The 14987-nt window shown below is 44.3% G+C and overlaps 1 protein-coding gene across 1 annotated transcript; it reads right to left on the bottom strand.

Annotated features, from left to right (window-relative positions):
- Positions 1-1763: 1763 nt before the first annotated feature.
- Positions 1764-8920, bottom strand: LOC109462117 (kelch-like protein 21). The gene is made up of 10 exons (XM_019758617.1): positions 8788-8920; positions 8165-8455; positions 7592-7714; positions 7020-7194; positions 6357-6586; positions 5202-5315; positions 4528-4690; positions 4096-4276; positions 3439-3636; positions 1764-3141 (listed from the first exon to the last, which is right to left on the bottom strand). The coding sequence occupies exons 2-10, from the start codon at positions 8435-8437 to the stop codon at positions 2820-2822; spliced, it is 1779 nt and encodes a 592-aa protein (XP_019614176.1). The 5' UTR covers positions 8438-8455; positions 8788-8920; the 3' UTR covers positions 1764-2819.
- Between the last annotated feature and the right edge of the window lie 6067 nt (positions 8921-14987).

Genomic DNA, 14987 nt, shown 5'->3' with positions numbered 1-14987 from the left:
AAAGGCTTTCTATACGGTAAACAATAATAAGATGGAAAATAGGGACAGAAATTGGTAAGTTATTGGCAAAATATTTTGGCATCGTGCCTTACTAAATTAAAGACTTTTGCAAGTATCCAATTCATGACACAGACAGCAAAAGAGCCTAATGTTCTCTACAGACGACCGTAAAACGGAAAACTAGAGCAAAGAATTTTAAAATCTATCTTATAAAAATGTACAAGTTTAACAAGAGAAATGGATGTATGTATTATCAGGTGTTTTACGCTATAGCTACAATAATGTATTCTTGGTATATCTTTTTTATATTTCCTCGCATTTAATGTTTTTTATTCTTGACATATAACAGTTTCTTACATCATCAGTGTTGCATTTTTATTCACTCTGTGTATGTTGTTCGTATCATACTTAATACATGTATATAGCAAAATGTAGCACATAGGCAGAATGTAGCCTCCAACAGTCTACGGGAAGCGGCTGGAAAGAGCAGATAGAAATTGACCAAATCGACAGTTGATATACCAGGCGAGTTGGTCCGCACTTTAATATCTTAATTGATAATTAAAGCACGTTAGGTACAACGACAGGCCCTTCGCGTTTCCCTCGTAGGCGGTTGCCAGGGTCAGTATACAGGCTAGCTCCTCGGCTCCAGGGCTAGCCTGGGTGCCAGACTGTTGCCAGGGCCAGTATACAGGCTAGCTCCTCGGCTCCAGGGCTAGCCTGGGTGCCAGATTGTTGCCAGGGCCAGCCTGGCACCCAGACCAATTCATTGTGATAGTGTAGATTTTAGGGCGTAAAATTCTATCAACTCTCTGGGGTTCGTATCAACAAATTCGGCCGAAGGTTGTTGATAGCACGATGCAGGCTGAAAGACCTCGTCGACTGGAGTTACTCAAGAATGAAATAGACAGACAAGGGGGATGATATGTACACCTCTGTTTTATTTATTTTAAATATTTGATCCTTACTTGATAAATAGTGACCATAAGCCTTAGATCTGTCTTCTTCTATGAAAACTATACTCTCCAAGCAGATGTTGGGGGACAAAACTGTAACGTTTTCTAGCTAATTCTGTGGCAAACGACCTTCCTTCTGGAGTCTGTGATTCTAAGATGTTCACTTTGACCCCATTTCCTGAGTCTGACCTTTTGGCCTCCTCTCGTTCTGCCTGTTACCCACATGCTGTCAACCTACTCTGTCCGGACACACAGACACACAAACCCACGGCTCAGCCACCCAAAACAATACTTCCAGGTAACCGTGGGTCAGGGTCAAGGTCGTCAGCTTCTTACCATCATCTGGGGAAGGAAATATCAACATAGCCTGGACACACAGACACACAAACCCACAGCTCAGCCACCCAAAAACAATACGTCCATACCCAGAAGTAACAAAACCGGGAGCTAGACAACGTTACAATTTTACCTTTCAACATCTGCTAAGAGACTACGAAAACTACACAGTACAACGTAAGAAATAGTAAAATCTCCTACTATTACATATCATACAATCTGTACATACTTTTTTTACATCAGGCTTTTAAATACTCCATAACATTGATCTCAGAATAAATCTATGACATAATATCCAAACTCAGCTCCATAGTGAAAAAGATAAATAAAATAAAATAAAACATACATAATACTAAAATCACTACCATCAAGGCAGTGGGATGACGCGACTCAACGTGTCCACATATTAGTGTGTATATACAGATTGGCATTAAAAAACAGTCTACTTCTGCTACCACTGAAGTCCACTCTCTTACGCTCTCTAGCGTCCGTCTGACGAACTGCAATCTCTTCATGCCATCAAAACATTTTTGCTAGCCTGGTACCAGCCTATTGCAAGATTCTGCATCTGGCTACCCGGGTCAACTTGCATGCAAGGGGGAATTTTCACGTGGTATCATTGTTCATTAGCCTGGATGCCAGACTATTTCCAGGGCCAACTATACACAGGCCAGCTCCTCACCTCCAGGGCCAACATGCCCCCAAGGAAACTTCAGCACATCCCTGGAAACAGTCTGGCATCCAGGCTAGCAGATTGACCAGTGCTTAGCTGGATTTGGACCAGTAAAACATCCCTTCGCGACCCTGGGAGTGGCTTGTACCAGGCTAGTTTTTTCCTACTCCCTCTCAACTTCAAACATACAAATACAGTCTAGTCCTACAAAAGCCAGCTCCATTGATGCCCCGTAAGGAATTCAGAAACATAAATAGCCTGCTGTCTTGAAATCTTCAGGGCAACGCAATCTCCCCGCTCGTAATGGTGATTCCACAGTCACAATCGTCACACAAAGTCTTCATCAGATTTTGAAGGAGGCTCAGACAGAACCTGCAAGTCTACAAGGGTCTATTAGAACCGTTTCCATGATAAAACAGTTGAACCTTGTATGTTGTATACACTACTGTCCAGAGAACGTCCTCATATTGTTGTTGTAAACTTGTCATACGATGGAAATGACGAGGCACCCAAGACTTTGCTACCATGTCGTACGTCAAATGTGACCATGGCCTGTGGAGGAATCAGGTTTCCATCTCCGGCCACTCGATGAACTTCGGTTTGACGATGTACAACAGATCTACAACTGTCCGAGAATGTCCTTGATTTGTGAAACTGTGGAACGTGGCCGGGTCCTACAGAATCAAGTTTCTAACTCCGGCCACTACTCGATGAAGTTGGGTTTGACGATAGTGACAACAGATCCACAACTGTCCCAGAATATCCAAACCTGTCTTACTACGAATGTGACCAGATCTATCACTGTCCCAAGATTTTGCGACCATGTCTTGCGAATGTGACCGTAACCTTCTGAATCAAGTTTCTAACTCCGGCCACTCGATGAAGTTTGGCTTGACGATGGTGACGCAGCCTGAGTAGCACCTGAGCTGTGGGACGGTCCCCACGTTGGTCCAGCTGTCATTTTCCGGGTCGTAACACTCGGTAATATCCGTGAAATACCCGCCGGACACGTAGATCTTCCCGCTGACGGCGCCGATCGTGCCGTTTCCGTGCTCCTCGATCATGGACGCGGCCGGGTTCCACTCCGAGCGCGCCGGGTCGAACACGTACATCTCCCGGGAGTCGGCCCCGATCAGATAGATCCGCCCGTCCAGGCACACAGACTGCAGACAGTACCTGGAACGAATGAAATTGTATTTTATAACAACTTTTTACATTTTTGGACAACATGGCAGAAGTGTAATATAAACCTCTCACTACATGTAGGTTCTCTTCCATCAAATACTAGACCCTCCCTGTATTTACCGGTATACCCGAGGTGTTCATCTTCAAAACCAAGACTTCTTCAATACTTACCATCGTCAGTAACCTACATTGTATGCTTCCCATAAACTTACATTGTAGTTCCGTACCCAGAAGTGGTCTTCAGGCCTTGCATTGAGAAAATTCGCTAAAATCAAAGTAAAAACTTACTTGTGAGCAGGCATGGACGGTGGGTTTGCCAGGTTCCAGGACTGAGTCTTGTGGTTGAAGATTTGCATCTCCAGATTTTCGCTCTCGGGCGCGCTGCCGATGACGTACATGTTGGAGCCGTGAGCGGACAGCGTGAAGTCCTCCATCGCTTTGGGCATCGGCGGGGCGGCGTGCCACTCGTTAGAGAACGGGTCGTATCTGGAAGAAAACGTAGGGAGAAGGTAGTCATAAAAACATAAAATTTGTTTTTGTTCTGTTTCTTCTTCCTCTTCTTCTCCAAACAAATAAGGTCAATGACCTGGACTAGACGTAGGGAGAAGTTAATCATGTTTACCGAAGGAAAACGTAAAATTTTTTTTTGTTCTGTTTCTTCTTCCTCTTCTTCTCCACACAAATAAGGTCAATGACTAGACGTCTGTCACCATGGTAACTGGAGTTGGGCTACATAATATTAATGGATGATGAGCTACAACTTTTATGTGCATATGCAACTGCATATATGTGATTGGCATAACTTAAGGAGGTTTGAATAGATTGTGATGATATTTGGTATATTGGTAGGTATTGGGAAGTTTGGTCCCCTAGCAGCTTGTTCTGTAATGGCAGGGGTGGTTTTGCCTTAAAAAGCAAAACAAAAAAAATATTTGTTTTACTGACCTCTCGACGTCTGACAGAGCCGAGGTTTCGTCGTGTCCACCGACGGCGTAGATGTGTCCGCCGAGAACCGCGGTGCCGTGCCGATGTCGCGCCGTCAGCATGGGCGCCACTTTCACCCACTCGTCAAACTGGGAACTGTAGCGCCACGTGTCCGGGAACACGTTCTTACCGTCAGAGCCACCTGGAGACACAAACAATCAAACAAACAAACCTCGTAACTATGACGTACACCTATATGTGCCGTAAGGCTTCATGTAGACTTTTCTCATTAGACGTATCCAGAACCGTGTCTATGTCTGCATCTAGTTCTACATGTATGCCTAAATGGGTTAAGGTTAAGGCCTATCCAAGGGCCTAGCTTTACCCTAGCCGCTGTTTTGCTGAAGCAAGGCTGGGGATAAATCAAAGCACAGTTCTGGATGCAGCATTTACCTGTGACGTAGACCTCTGTCCCGAGTGACACCACAGACAGGTCTCTCTTCTCGGCATCCGGCAGCTCGGCTAGCGGGCTCCACTCGTGATTCTCCGGGTCAAACATGTCGACATTAGAGATGTAGTGGAAAAACCCGTCACAGCCACCCACCACCAACATCACCTGGATAAACAAATAAGAACAGAAAAGTGGTTTATAATCAACTTCCAGTAAGTTACCCAAATTTTCGACTTTGCAACTCCAAATTTGTCAAGAAATGAGTAATCTACCGCTTCCATAGTCACAGAAAAAATTTCGACAAGTCCAATTCTTTGTGTTGGAAATTATAGTTTAAACTTCTGGCATAAAGATGTCTACCAACACAGATAAACTTTCAAGACAACGTTTTAAGTGCTTTGTTGTGCTTTGAAATTGGACGATGTAATGCAGAAAAACTCCGGAACACAAAGGCGTAACATCGATGAAGGTTAGACATCCAGATAGAACATCATATACAAATGTAATACAAAATGAATCAAGCAACTGGAGAAATGCTCTGAGGATTCAGGCATTAGCATCTGCTGTCTTCCATCTGTCACTGAGTTTGTAGGCCCAAGCTATAGCTTTCCTGTTTAGGGTGGAGTTTTACTTTCTTACCATGTTTTTTTCTAGTTTTTCTGTTTTGTATAATTACCTCCTGTACTTCCTGCTTGGTCCCCTCCCGTCCCCTACCCGGCTTCATGAAGAACTTTGGTCTGCTGTTCGGGTCGTTGTTGAAGATGTGGTAATTTCTCGTGTACTGCAAAACCTGCAAACAACAACCAACAAACGTGAATAGTTTCATCTCACGTATATATATCACGAAGTAATAAAGCACATAAAGCACGTAAAGCACATTTCTTAGTCTAATCCTTTGACAGTTGGGGCACCTCAGAAGATCTGTTGAGCAGTTTTCTCCAACCTTCTGGGTTTACTGTTTATTTAGTGTCTTGTTGGTCAATTCTCTGATATCATCCTCGCATATTTTCTGTTGCCTAGCCCTCATTCTTCCTAGATATACTAAATATGGCAGGACATTGATAGTTGATGACCACAGCTGGACTAACCGAATATGAATGCTTCCATTGTGGTACAACTCTAATGATACTTCTGTGAATCCATTGACCCATATTATTAGTATACATTATTAGGTCCCCTATGAAAGTTGTAAAAGTACTATTTATAAAGGCAACAGTGTGCTCAAAACGTCAAAAAAATCTGTCAAGTCACTGAAGTTTTTGGTGAAGGGGGGAGGGTCATTGCTCTCACAGTACATGTACTAGTATACCCCCCAGGAATAGTCCAGTACCATTCTAAAGTAAAGTAAATCAATCATTTTCATTTCACTCAAAACATAAAGAGACACCACAACAGCTTCGGGGGACATGGCAACATCTCTTCTTCTTAAGGAATCTGCCTGAAGGTTCTAGAAGATCTGGAATCTAGAAGACCCCTTCCTTGATACATCTTGGAGAGTTGACAATAAGTGGTTCTGTCTCTATCTTGGTGACAAAGTAGTGCTGTGCGATGAACGACAGTTTGACGCGCCCCAACAGTTCTGGTAGGGCAACAACTTTTCTTCTTCTAGAATCTACCTGAATGTTCTAGAAGATCCTTACCTTGATGCATCTTGGAGAGTTGACAATAAGCGGCTCTGTATCTATCTATCTATCTTGGTGACGAAGTAGTGCTGTGCAATGAAAGGCAGCTTGATGTGCCCCAACAGTTCTGGCAGCACTGATTATTATGTATTATCGATATTGTCCTGGATACTAGTATATACTAGTAAATAAAGCAACAAAGAACCAACCTTGATACACCTTGGTGAGTTGACAATAAGTGGCTCTGTCTCGATCTTGGTGACGAAGTAGTGCTGAGCGATGAAGGGCAGCTTGACATGCCCCAACAGTTCCGGGAGGGCTGTTGCTCTCCTCTGTACGCTGTACTTCACCCAGGACATGACCGCCTCGTACACCCGCTCCTTCATCACGCGCAGGTTCGCGCTGGAGATGTAGTCCACCACGAACTTCTTATCCAGGGCTGGGGATGATAGAAGGAAGGAATGAATATTAAATGAATGAACGATTGAATGCATAGGAAAATTGTGGTTTATTATAGGAACACTTTTACTTATTGGCAAGCAAAGATGTTTAAAAAATGGACAGATGTTTAAAAAATGGAAATAAACTTTCAAAGTTTGGAAACAGATTTTGAAAATTTGGAAATAGATTTAAAACATTTGGAAATAAAGTTTGAACATCTAGAAATAGAGTTCGTACATTTGGGAATAGATTTTGAACATTTGGACAAATTTTCGAAATCAACCGATTTTTTAGTAACTCTTACGTACATTGTAGGGATCAACCCCTGGGCAAAAACCAGTGGGTATGGCCCCTGCATTAGTGTATTAATGTGTTTTAAAGTTTAAGTGCAATGAATTAATTGATATATAGACAATGACAACTAACTTTACCTATGAACTCCCTGCTCTGGCAGACGTCTAAGAAGTGATCCAGGACGAACCCCTTGGCGGTCTCGGCCAGCTCCTTGCAGTGGTGCGTCTCCGCGAACTTGTGGATGCCGATACAGTTGGTCGGGTCCAGCTGACGCTCAAGGAACTGGCAGCACGCGTCACGAACAGCAGGGAACTAGATCAGGTATTTAACATTACTTAATGAGCATTTCAATGTTAGAGATTCAGGTGAACTCGGAGATTACTTACAGACGTTTTAAGTGAGAAAATGTGGTTTCTTGATGTAGTAGCTGACTTGTAGCAGTAGTTTACAATTAGCAATAGATGATGGCTGGTCTAGGAAGCGGGCAGGAAAAAAATTCAAGCAGCTTGAGACAAAGCATGGAGACAGGAAACATCGCAAACAACTCCATAACTTTAACGCTCCAAACTTTATCCATATGTCCCAACCGTGGCCGGGACTGCCATGTAAGAATATAGGACTGATTTGATACACAACAGGCTGCCCATGGCCGTAACACCAGAACTAGTGCTACTATATATGATAGTGAAAAGACATGACAACAGTTTACCTGGAAGAGGTTAGCTGCGGGAAGGAGCGCCTCCACGTTCTGCTCGGTGATGAGGACCCTCCCGGTGTAAGCGTAGTCCACCAGCAGCTGCATGATGTGCGGGGAAACCTCCTTCAACAGGACCTGCAGGACACACAGGATGGTTTGTAGGTAAATACTAAAGGTTGTTGACTCGACTCTAAAGGTTCTGGGTTCGAATCCCCGTCAGGCCCCAATGTTGGGGACAAGGTGGTCTTGTGGTTATGGTTGTTGACTTGAATCTAAAGGTTCCGGTATACATTGGTAATGAGATACACAAACTCAAGCAACTGGGTACATTTGAAAATCGTTAGCCGTTTCTACTAGAAGCTACTATTTAAGTCACTCAAAAAAAGTGGATGCTACTTGAACGTTTGACGATTGCAAAGTCTATCCAGTTGCTTGGCTGTTTTCCTGTGTACCTGGATGTCTAACCTTCATCGAAGACGACTTCATCTATTTGCACAATATATAAAATTTCACCGAAATGTCCAAAATTTCTATTTGATTTCTAAAATATTCAATATATCCTATTTTTCTTGCTCAACAACAAACCTTGTCCTGCTTGCTCTCCCTCAGATCGCTGAGGAACATGGCGCGGAAGTAGCTGCTTGCCGCTGCCAGGACGTTTCTGTGGCAGAAGAACTCCTTCGTCCCCACGACGAGCGCCAGATCGCAGAACTTCCCCTCGGAGCGGATCTCCCACAGGCCGCGCAGGACGTTGGAGGCGTGGAACGAGTCGCAGAACGGCAGCTCCACTGAGTCGGAGAGGATCCGGCGGCGGCGCCGGCCAGCGGAGAACAGCGGGGAGCCTTGCGGGGGCTGCATCGGGACCGGGGGCGTGTCCTGCGGGAGACAAGACGGGGAGTTTTTATCTACAAGCTTACCTTTAGGTGACTAGAAGACAGTTATCCGCAAGACAGTATCAGACGAGGTGTTTTTGGTCTCCAAGCCGATGCTTTGGTGACTACAAGACAGTATCGAAACGGCAGGATCCAATAGGCCACTGTCGTGTGGCTGGCGAATTCGCGAAAAACGTCCAACACGCCACCGGATTTGTATCTCCAAGCCGATAGCAATAGGCCAGAATCAAATCGGCAGGGCAGTCATGACCCAACACGCCACCGTAGCTTGTAGTCTAGCTGGCCAAAAACAGGATACCAGTACAACAGACAAACCTTGATAAAAACGCCTAAAAGACGTCAAAATATAATCCGAAGCCCGAACCTCTGCTTGAATGGGAATGGAGAATAGTAATCTTGAATCGTACGCAAGTATCCGCCCGGGAGTACGTGTTACGACTCTGTCTACACGCAGTCTGTTTCTGGAGTGTGATGTAGCCTTGGGGCTATATATATCGGGTCATCTGGTGTTGGTGTGATGTAAGTATGGGCAGGGTTGAATTTAGCTCAGTCCCCAAATATAGACACGCGTCACTGCGTACAGGGCAAACCGCGCTGCGAACCTGTTTGGTCTTATCTCCGCGTGACAAGTAAACACGTCCTTTTTATGTTTCCTAGAAGTGAACTCTTGGGCAGACTTTGAGGCTAGAACTGCCGTTTGCTCGTGAAAGTGATAAAATTTACTATACTTACGTCTGGCGACTTTGGAAGAAGAAATGTCTCACAAAAAGCCAGACCAAACAAGAGCGTGGTTCGCAGGCCAGCGGCAACACTCCGTCAGTAGTTTACTGAGAAAACGTACCTTACTGCTCTTCCCAAGGCTCTTATCCATAAACATCAAAGCGTTTTATAAACATCGCGCATACCAAACGTTAGAAACATACTTAAAAAACTCAATTACTTTACTAATAAAACTGTATTGTGCATCGGTTATAGCGAATACAACCTGAGCATGACATCTTCTCAACATGTTTCATCCGTGCGTTCCAATAAATCTAAAAATCTACGCTTTTTTTCAACAAACTGCATAACGCTAGATGTCTCTAGAAGGTAGAACCGTACCTATCTATATGTGTACAGTGCCTGAATGGGTTTCAGGCACGGTTCTGGATAGTCTCTGAACGAGAGACGTAGAACGTATGCAAGAACGTAGATTTGCTCCAGGTTCTGGATACAGCAAAAGCGATTGCCCGTGGTTGACTACAGCTAAATGCCGTGCGTGATAAGAAATATTTCTGGAAGGTCTCCAAGAATCCCTCCCTCTCGTCTCACCATCACGCGTAACCATAGCAACCAAGTACACGTCATAGGGCGGGTTTGCTCACTGTCGTGTGGGTTTGTCACCTTCCTGTAAACTACTACGCAATGTTTGTCTGGAGCTAACGGCGCGTATCACGTCAGAGGGGAGGAGGTTGGTAGTCTCCAGCAAACGTACTCTCCAAGCAGAGGTAGGGTTTTGGGGGTATTTTAGCGTGTTTTTTAGGCTTTTTTTATCGGGGTTTCTCTTTTGCACTTTCTCTTTCTTGGGTTTGGGGGGAAAAAATTCAGTGCAAAAGAGAAACCCCGATAAAAAAGCCTAGAAACACGCTAAAAATACCCCCAAACCCTACCTCTGCTTGGAGAGGTAACGGACATAACAATGCAGACTGAAAAAAAGTAAAATTTTGCGTAAGATGAAGAATAGTTTGCCAGTGGGGATTGGCAAGCATAGGAAATGTTACCCTAACCGCGGATGAGTTTTCTGGCCGATTACAGGCCATATTTTTGCCGATTTTGTATACACCATAACCTCCTAGGAAGGCCTGGTGGAGGCTCTTATTTTGTCGAATTCTATTACAACTATCCGTAACCCTTAGGAAAGCCTGGTGAAGGCTACTTTTGGGCTACTATCCATATAGCTCCTTATGATGGCCTGGTGGAGGCTAGCAGGTTGGGTGGGTTCACGGAGAGGGGAGAGGTCCGTAGCCTGGTCACCAGACCCATGTTCGCTCCAGGGTTTATTTGAAGACGGTCTCGCCCCAAGGTCCAAATCTCTCTTCTCAGAAGTGCCGGTGGGATGGGAGGCTGGGCATGGTTGTGAATGGGTCTGACGTATGAATGGAACGTTACGTTCCTGTTGAGTTTGTGTTAGCGTGAGTAGTCCACTGTGGTTAGCGACCCTCTCTTTGGACCAAGAGGTCGGGAGTTCGAACCCCGGCCGCTGTCGCTAACAATGGTGTTGTCATTGATTCGACTTTTCCAGAAATCAACAGCTACATTTGCGCAATCGCTGTGACATGTATGACGTGCATATATCATTGCGTGTGGCATTGGATATTTTGCGAGGCTGAGACATGTATGTGTGTCTGCGTAACACACCAGCTTCGGTGTACATGTGTAATTGCGTATAGCGATATTAAGAGAGGCTGAAGCATGTTTGTGTGTCTGCGTAACACACCAGCTTCGGTGTACATGTATCAATGCGTGTGTCATTGCGTGTAGCGATATTTTGAGAGGCTGAAACATGTCTGTGTGTCTGCTGTGCGTGGCTGAAGGACACTGAGAGACTGAAATATGTTTGTGTGCCTGTGTAACACACCAGCTAGCTAGCTTCAGTGTACATATACATGTATATCATTGCGTGTAGCATCGGATATTTTGAGAGGCTGAACATGTGTGTGTGTCTGCTGTGCGTGCGCTGAAGGACACTGAAGGTTCCGGAAACCAACAAGTGCACGCGGACCTGTCACTCAACCGGAATTACGCAATCTCCAAGCAGATACGTGGTGGACGGTAGACGAAGTTATAAATATGGGCATGATGCATGATAGATGATGACGTGGTGTGATGACGCAACAACCTCTGATTTTGACACGTACATAAATTGACTCAAGGAATCAATCATACATACATCTATATCTTTATCCATCTATATGTATCTCGTATGTCTATATATTCTTAGTTTAATTTTAATTATTTGAATTATTCAAATTGAAACAATATATAATTGAGATCTATATTTTCTATATGTCTATATTAATTTATCCACTTGTGCATATTTCCTTGTTTTGTAGTTTGTAGTTTTCGGCGACGAATTCGAAGGACTACCAAGAAGAGTTTGTACCCCTCGAATGAATAAATAAACTTAAAGTAGAACTTACTTCACCTTTAGTCGGAAATAAAGTGAGGTAACATTTCATAACATAATTGTGGTAACAAAAGTATGTTGTAAGTTGAAATCATAAGTTGTGCAATGTACCCCGTGACCTCTGACCCACAGATCCCGTATTTATACACACCGTAGTGTTATTTAACGCACGTCACGACAAGGCTGATACGCGCAGGGAGCGATGTAAACAAACGTTCTTCTCCAAGCAGAGGTGTCGGGAGGGGGTTTTGGAGTGGCTAATAGATGTAGATGTAGATTCCTTCAAGCCAGGTAGGAATATTTTCCAGTTTGGGCCGCTCTTGACTTCAGCCAACAGTCATCTCAGGTCGCATAGGGTGATCTAGGCTAGGGCTCTGTAGTTACTACTGGTGTAGCCTCATATATAGCCTCATATATTAATAGGGATGGCCAGGGTTTTTAGCACTGCTATCCCAGCTATCGTGGGGTAAATGTTGGACAGTGGCGGCCAATGGATACAGGCGGCTAATGCTGAGGTCACATTTCCAAACCGGGGCCCGGCCGGGCAGTCATACGGAACGAAAAGTACGATATAAAAGACAAGGAAGCACAGAAAGGTTTTCGATATTTATATAATCGATCATTCCTGCGCAATATTCCTGTGTACTCCTGATATGAATTGTTAGTTTTTCGTTCATAGAAGCCGCCCGGCCGGGCCCCGGTTTGGAAATGTGACCTAGGCATAACATGGAGTCCCCTTACCCCACCGCATCTGCTTGGAGATTAAACAAACGTAGTGTTGTTTAACTCACGTCACAGCCAGGCCGATACGCACAGGGTGCGATGTAAACAAACGTGACGACATGAACTGTGAGCGAAAAACACACACACAGTCTGGATCTTGTCTGTGTGAGGGGTGGTACATAACACAGTTCACGTAAATATAGTCTGAACTAAAATGGGTGACGGTATCACAAACGTAAACACCTTTACCTGCTAAAATATCCCACCTGTATTATTGAAGCAAACTCTATAGACAGGTATAGTTAAAACGGATGAAGGACCTTTATAGTACGTTTATGCTCTTACAAGCTAAGTACATGTCATGGCAATGAGTAGGTCTAAGTACAATTACAGTGATATAAAAGTCTTAATACATCTACAATGGCTATTGTACATGTATACTAGTATGTACAGGTTCATGCAAACTCTATTCACTGTAAATAAGCACGAAGAACACATCTACTCAGACCTTACCATGCCCTAGCACTGGCGGCTGAAGTTGAGGGAATGAGGGAGGGTATAGTCCGTAGCTTGGTTTGCAACAATGTGGCAAGCGAGGTCTTTACTTGAGCTGCTACAGATTTGTGATATGTATCAAACCCTGTCTGCGCGGGAACATTTCCTTTTACGGCGTGCCACAAGCCGGCCCGCGAGTATCGTATTTCGTGTACAGTTCGGACGTTCGCTAGCCTGGTATCCAGTATTATCGAGGTTAGGCATTAGCTTCCTTCGCGTGGGGGAATGATCGTTACCTTTTTATATATGGCCGTTTTTTTTGTCGGTACCCCCACCAACCGTCGGTGGCCGGCGACCTGCTCTGGCTAATGGATACTGCCTGGCCAATTTGATACTGTCTTTTTGCCACCGAATGGGATCTGCTTGGAGATTATGGATACCAGGCTACACGTTTGTCTGTCCGTCCGTCTTTCTTCACCCATACGGCACGAGCTAGCTTGCGCCTGGGTTCCGTACTCTTCTCTCAAGGACAGCGCTCACAAATAAACAAAACGGACAGGGAAACATGGAGCATGAAAATATCTGGCGTGCCTGGGAAATCTGTGGGTGTAAACAACATATCCGGCTGGTGGGGGGAAATGCATGCTCGGAATGTTAACTGGGTCGCTAGGAGTAAGCTTCGCACCGCGCGAACACGGACCGCACAAGAGCGCCGCCGTGCGGGATATGTTGCAACTGCACGGCGAATTTTATGGTTCATTGTCAACAGAAGATTTGTTTGTGTTCGATCCACGGTGAGATAGTATTGTTGGCTTTGGCAGCGATAAGATATTTGAAACTAACTACACTTGTACACAAGGCAATAAAATGTAGTTTATTGACGTTGTTAAAGTCGAGGTCACATTTAATATGCATAGTTAGCGCCGCTGTTAATACTAGTACGTATACCATTGGAAGGGCGACTAAAACGTAAAAGCGCACGTGCGTCAGTCAAATTTCAGACTAGGCGCCTTAGATTATATTTCATCCATGAAATTTCATCTAGGTTCAAGTTAGAAGAAGTCACCGAAGGATGTACCAAACTGTCGGTGCAACACTGAAATTTCTATATCAAAATTTGTGAACTTAAAATTTTATTACCTTGACGAAATTAACTGAGAACGGAGTCATAAATGCAACCGTTCTTCTAGCAAGACTTTTGTTAACACTTAAGTTGCGCAGTCATGGCTGTATATGTCTTTACACACTTAAATAAATCAAATCAAACACTTGTTACGTAATTCGTATAATTTATGGTTTTCTTAAGAGCGTTACTCAAGGACGTGCTAGCTGGCGACGGTGCCAAAATTCTTGAGCGTTTCTCCAGGTGTTTTTCCTTTGCAACTTTCTCTATTCTTGCCTTTCTTCGAGGACTGGCGAAGATGTATTGGCGAAAGGTAAGGTTTATAGTTACACAGTCCCGTAGCTCGAACTTTGCTATGCTTCCAGGGGAGTTGGTCTTCTAAAGAGTATTTTGTGTGTAACAGTCACGGGAGCGGCCAACACCTTTAGCGACCAACTCCCCTGGCATGTTCTCATCTATTTGGCAAATTTCTACTCTTTCCAGTCGACTCTGAAGCCTGGTAGAGGCTAACGCCCTTAGCTACCTAAGCCTAGACCTTTGCCTAAACATGGAAGTGTAAGTCTAACTCCATGGCGTAAAATAACATTTTTTTAGGCGGGGGACTTAGATTTCAACGCAATGTTTCGAGTTTGTCATCATAATACAGCAATCTAACGTTACGATGAACTCTCCAAGCAGCGGTTTCGGTCGATTCAGATCAGACAGTTACTTTAGTTAGTCTAGTATCTACGTAACGCTTGACGTCACTAAAAACAACAGGTTATGCATGAGATTCGCTATGTCAAACGAGGGGGGGGGGGTAGTAACAGTTTCTCGACTTAACCTAGAACTAAGCAGTTTTGTAGCGTGGGTTTGTTGCTAGTTCCTGACAGAACCAGTTCCAGGCCGTATTTGGAAGCCTTTTCTTATCCCTTGGAATGCTCTAAACCCCTGCCCGCCCTCCCACATAGCACCTAAACACAACAAAGACCATTCCCCCGCCTTTTTGTGCATTTTTCTCGACATTTT

Source organism: Branchiostoma belcheri, unplaced genomic scaffold, assembly GCF_001625305.1.
Source record: "Branchiostoma belcheri isolate BF01 breed outbred unplaced genomic scaffold, Haploidv18h27 scaffold99, whole genome shotgun sequence".
Classification (NCBI taxonomy): domain Eukaryota; kingdom Metazoa; phylum Chordata; class Leptocardii; order Amphioxiformes; family Branchiostomatidae; genus Branchiostoma; species Branchiostoma belcheri.
This window is presented reverse-complemented; position numbering and strand designations above follow the sequence as displayed.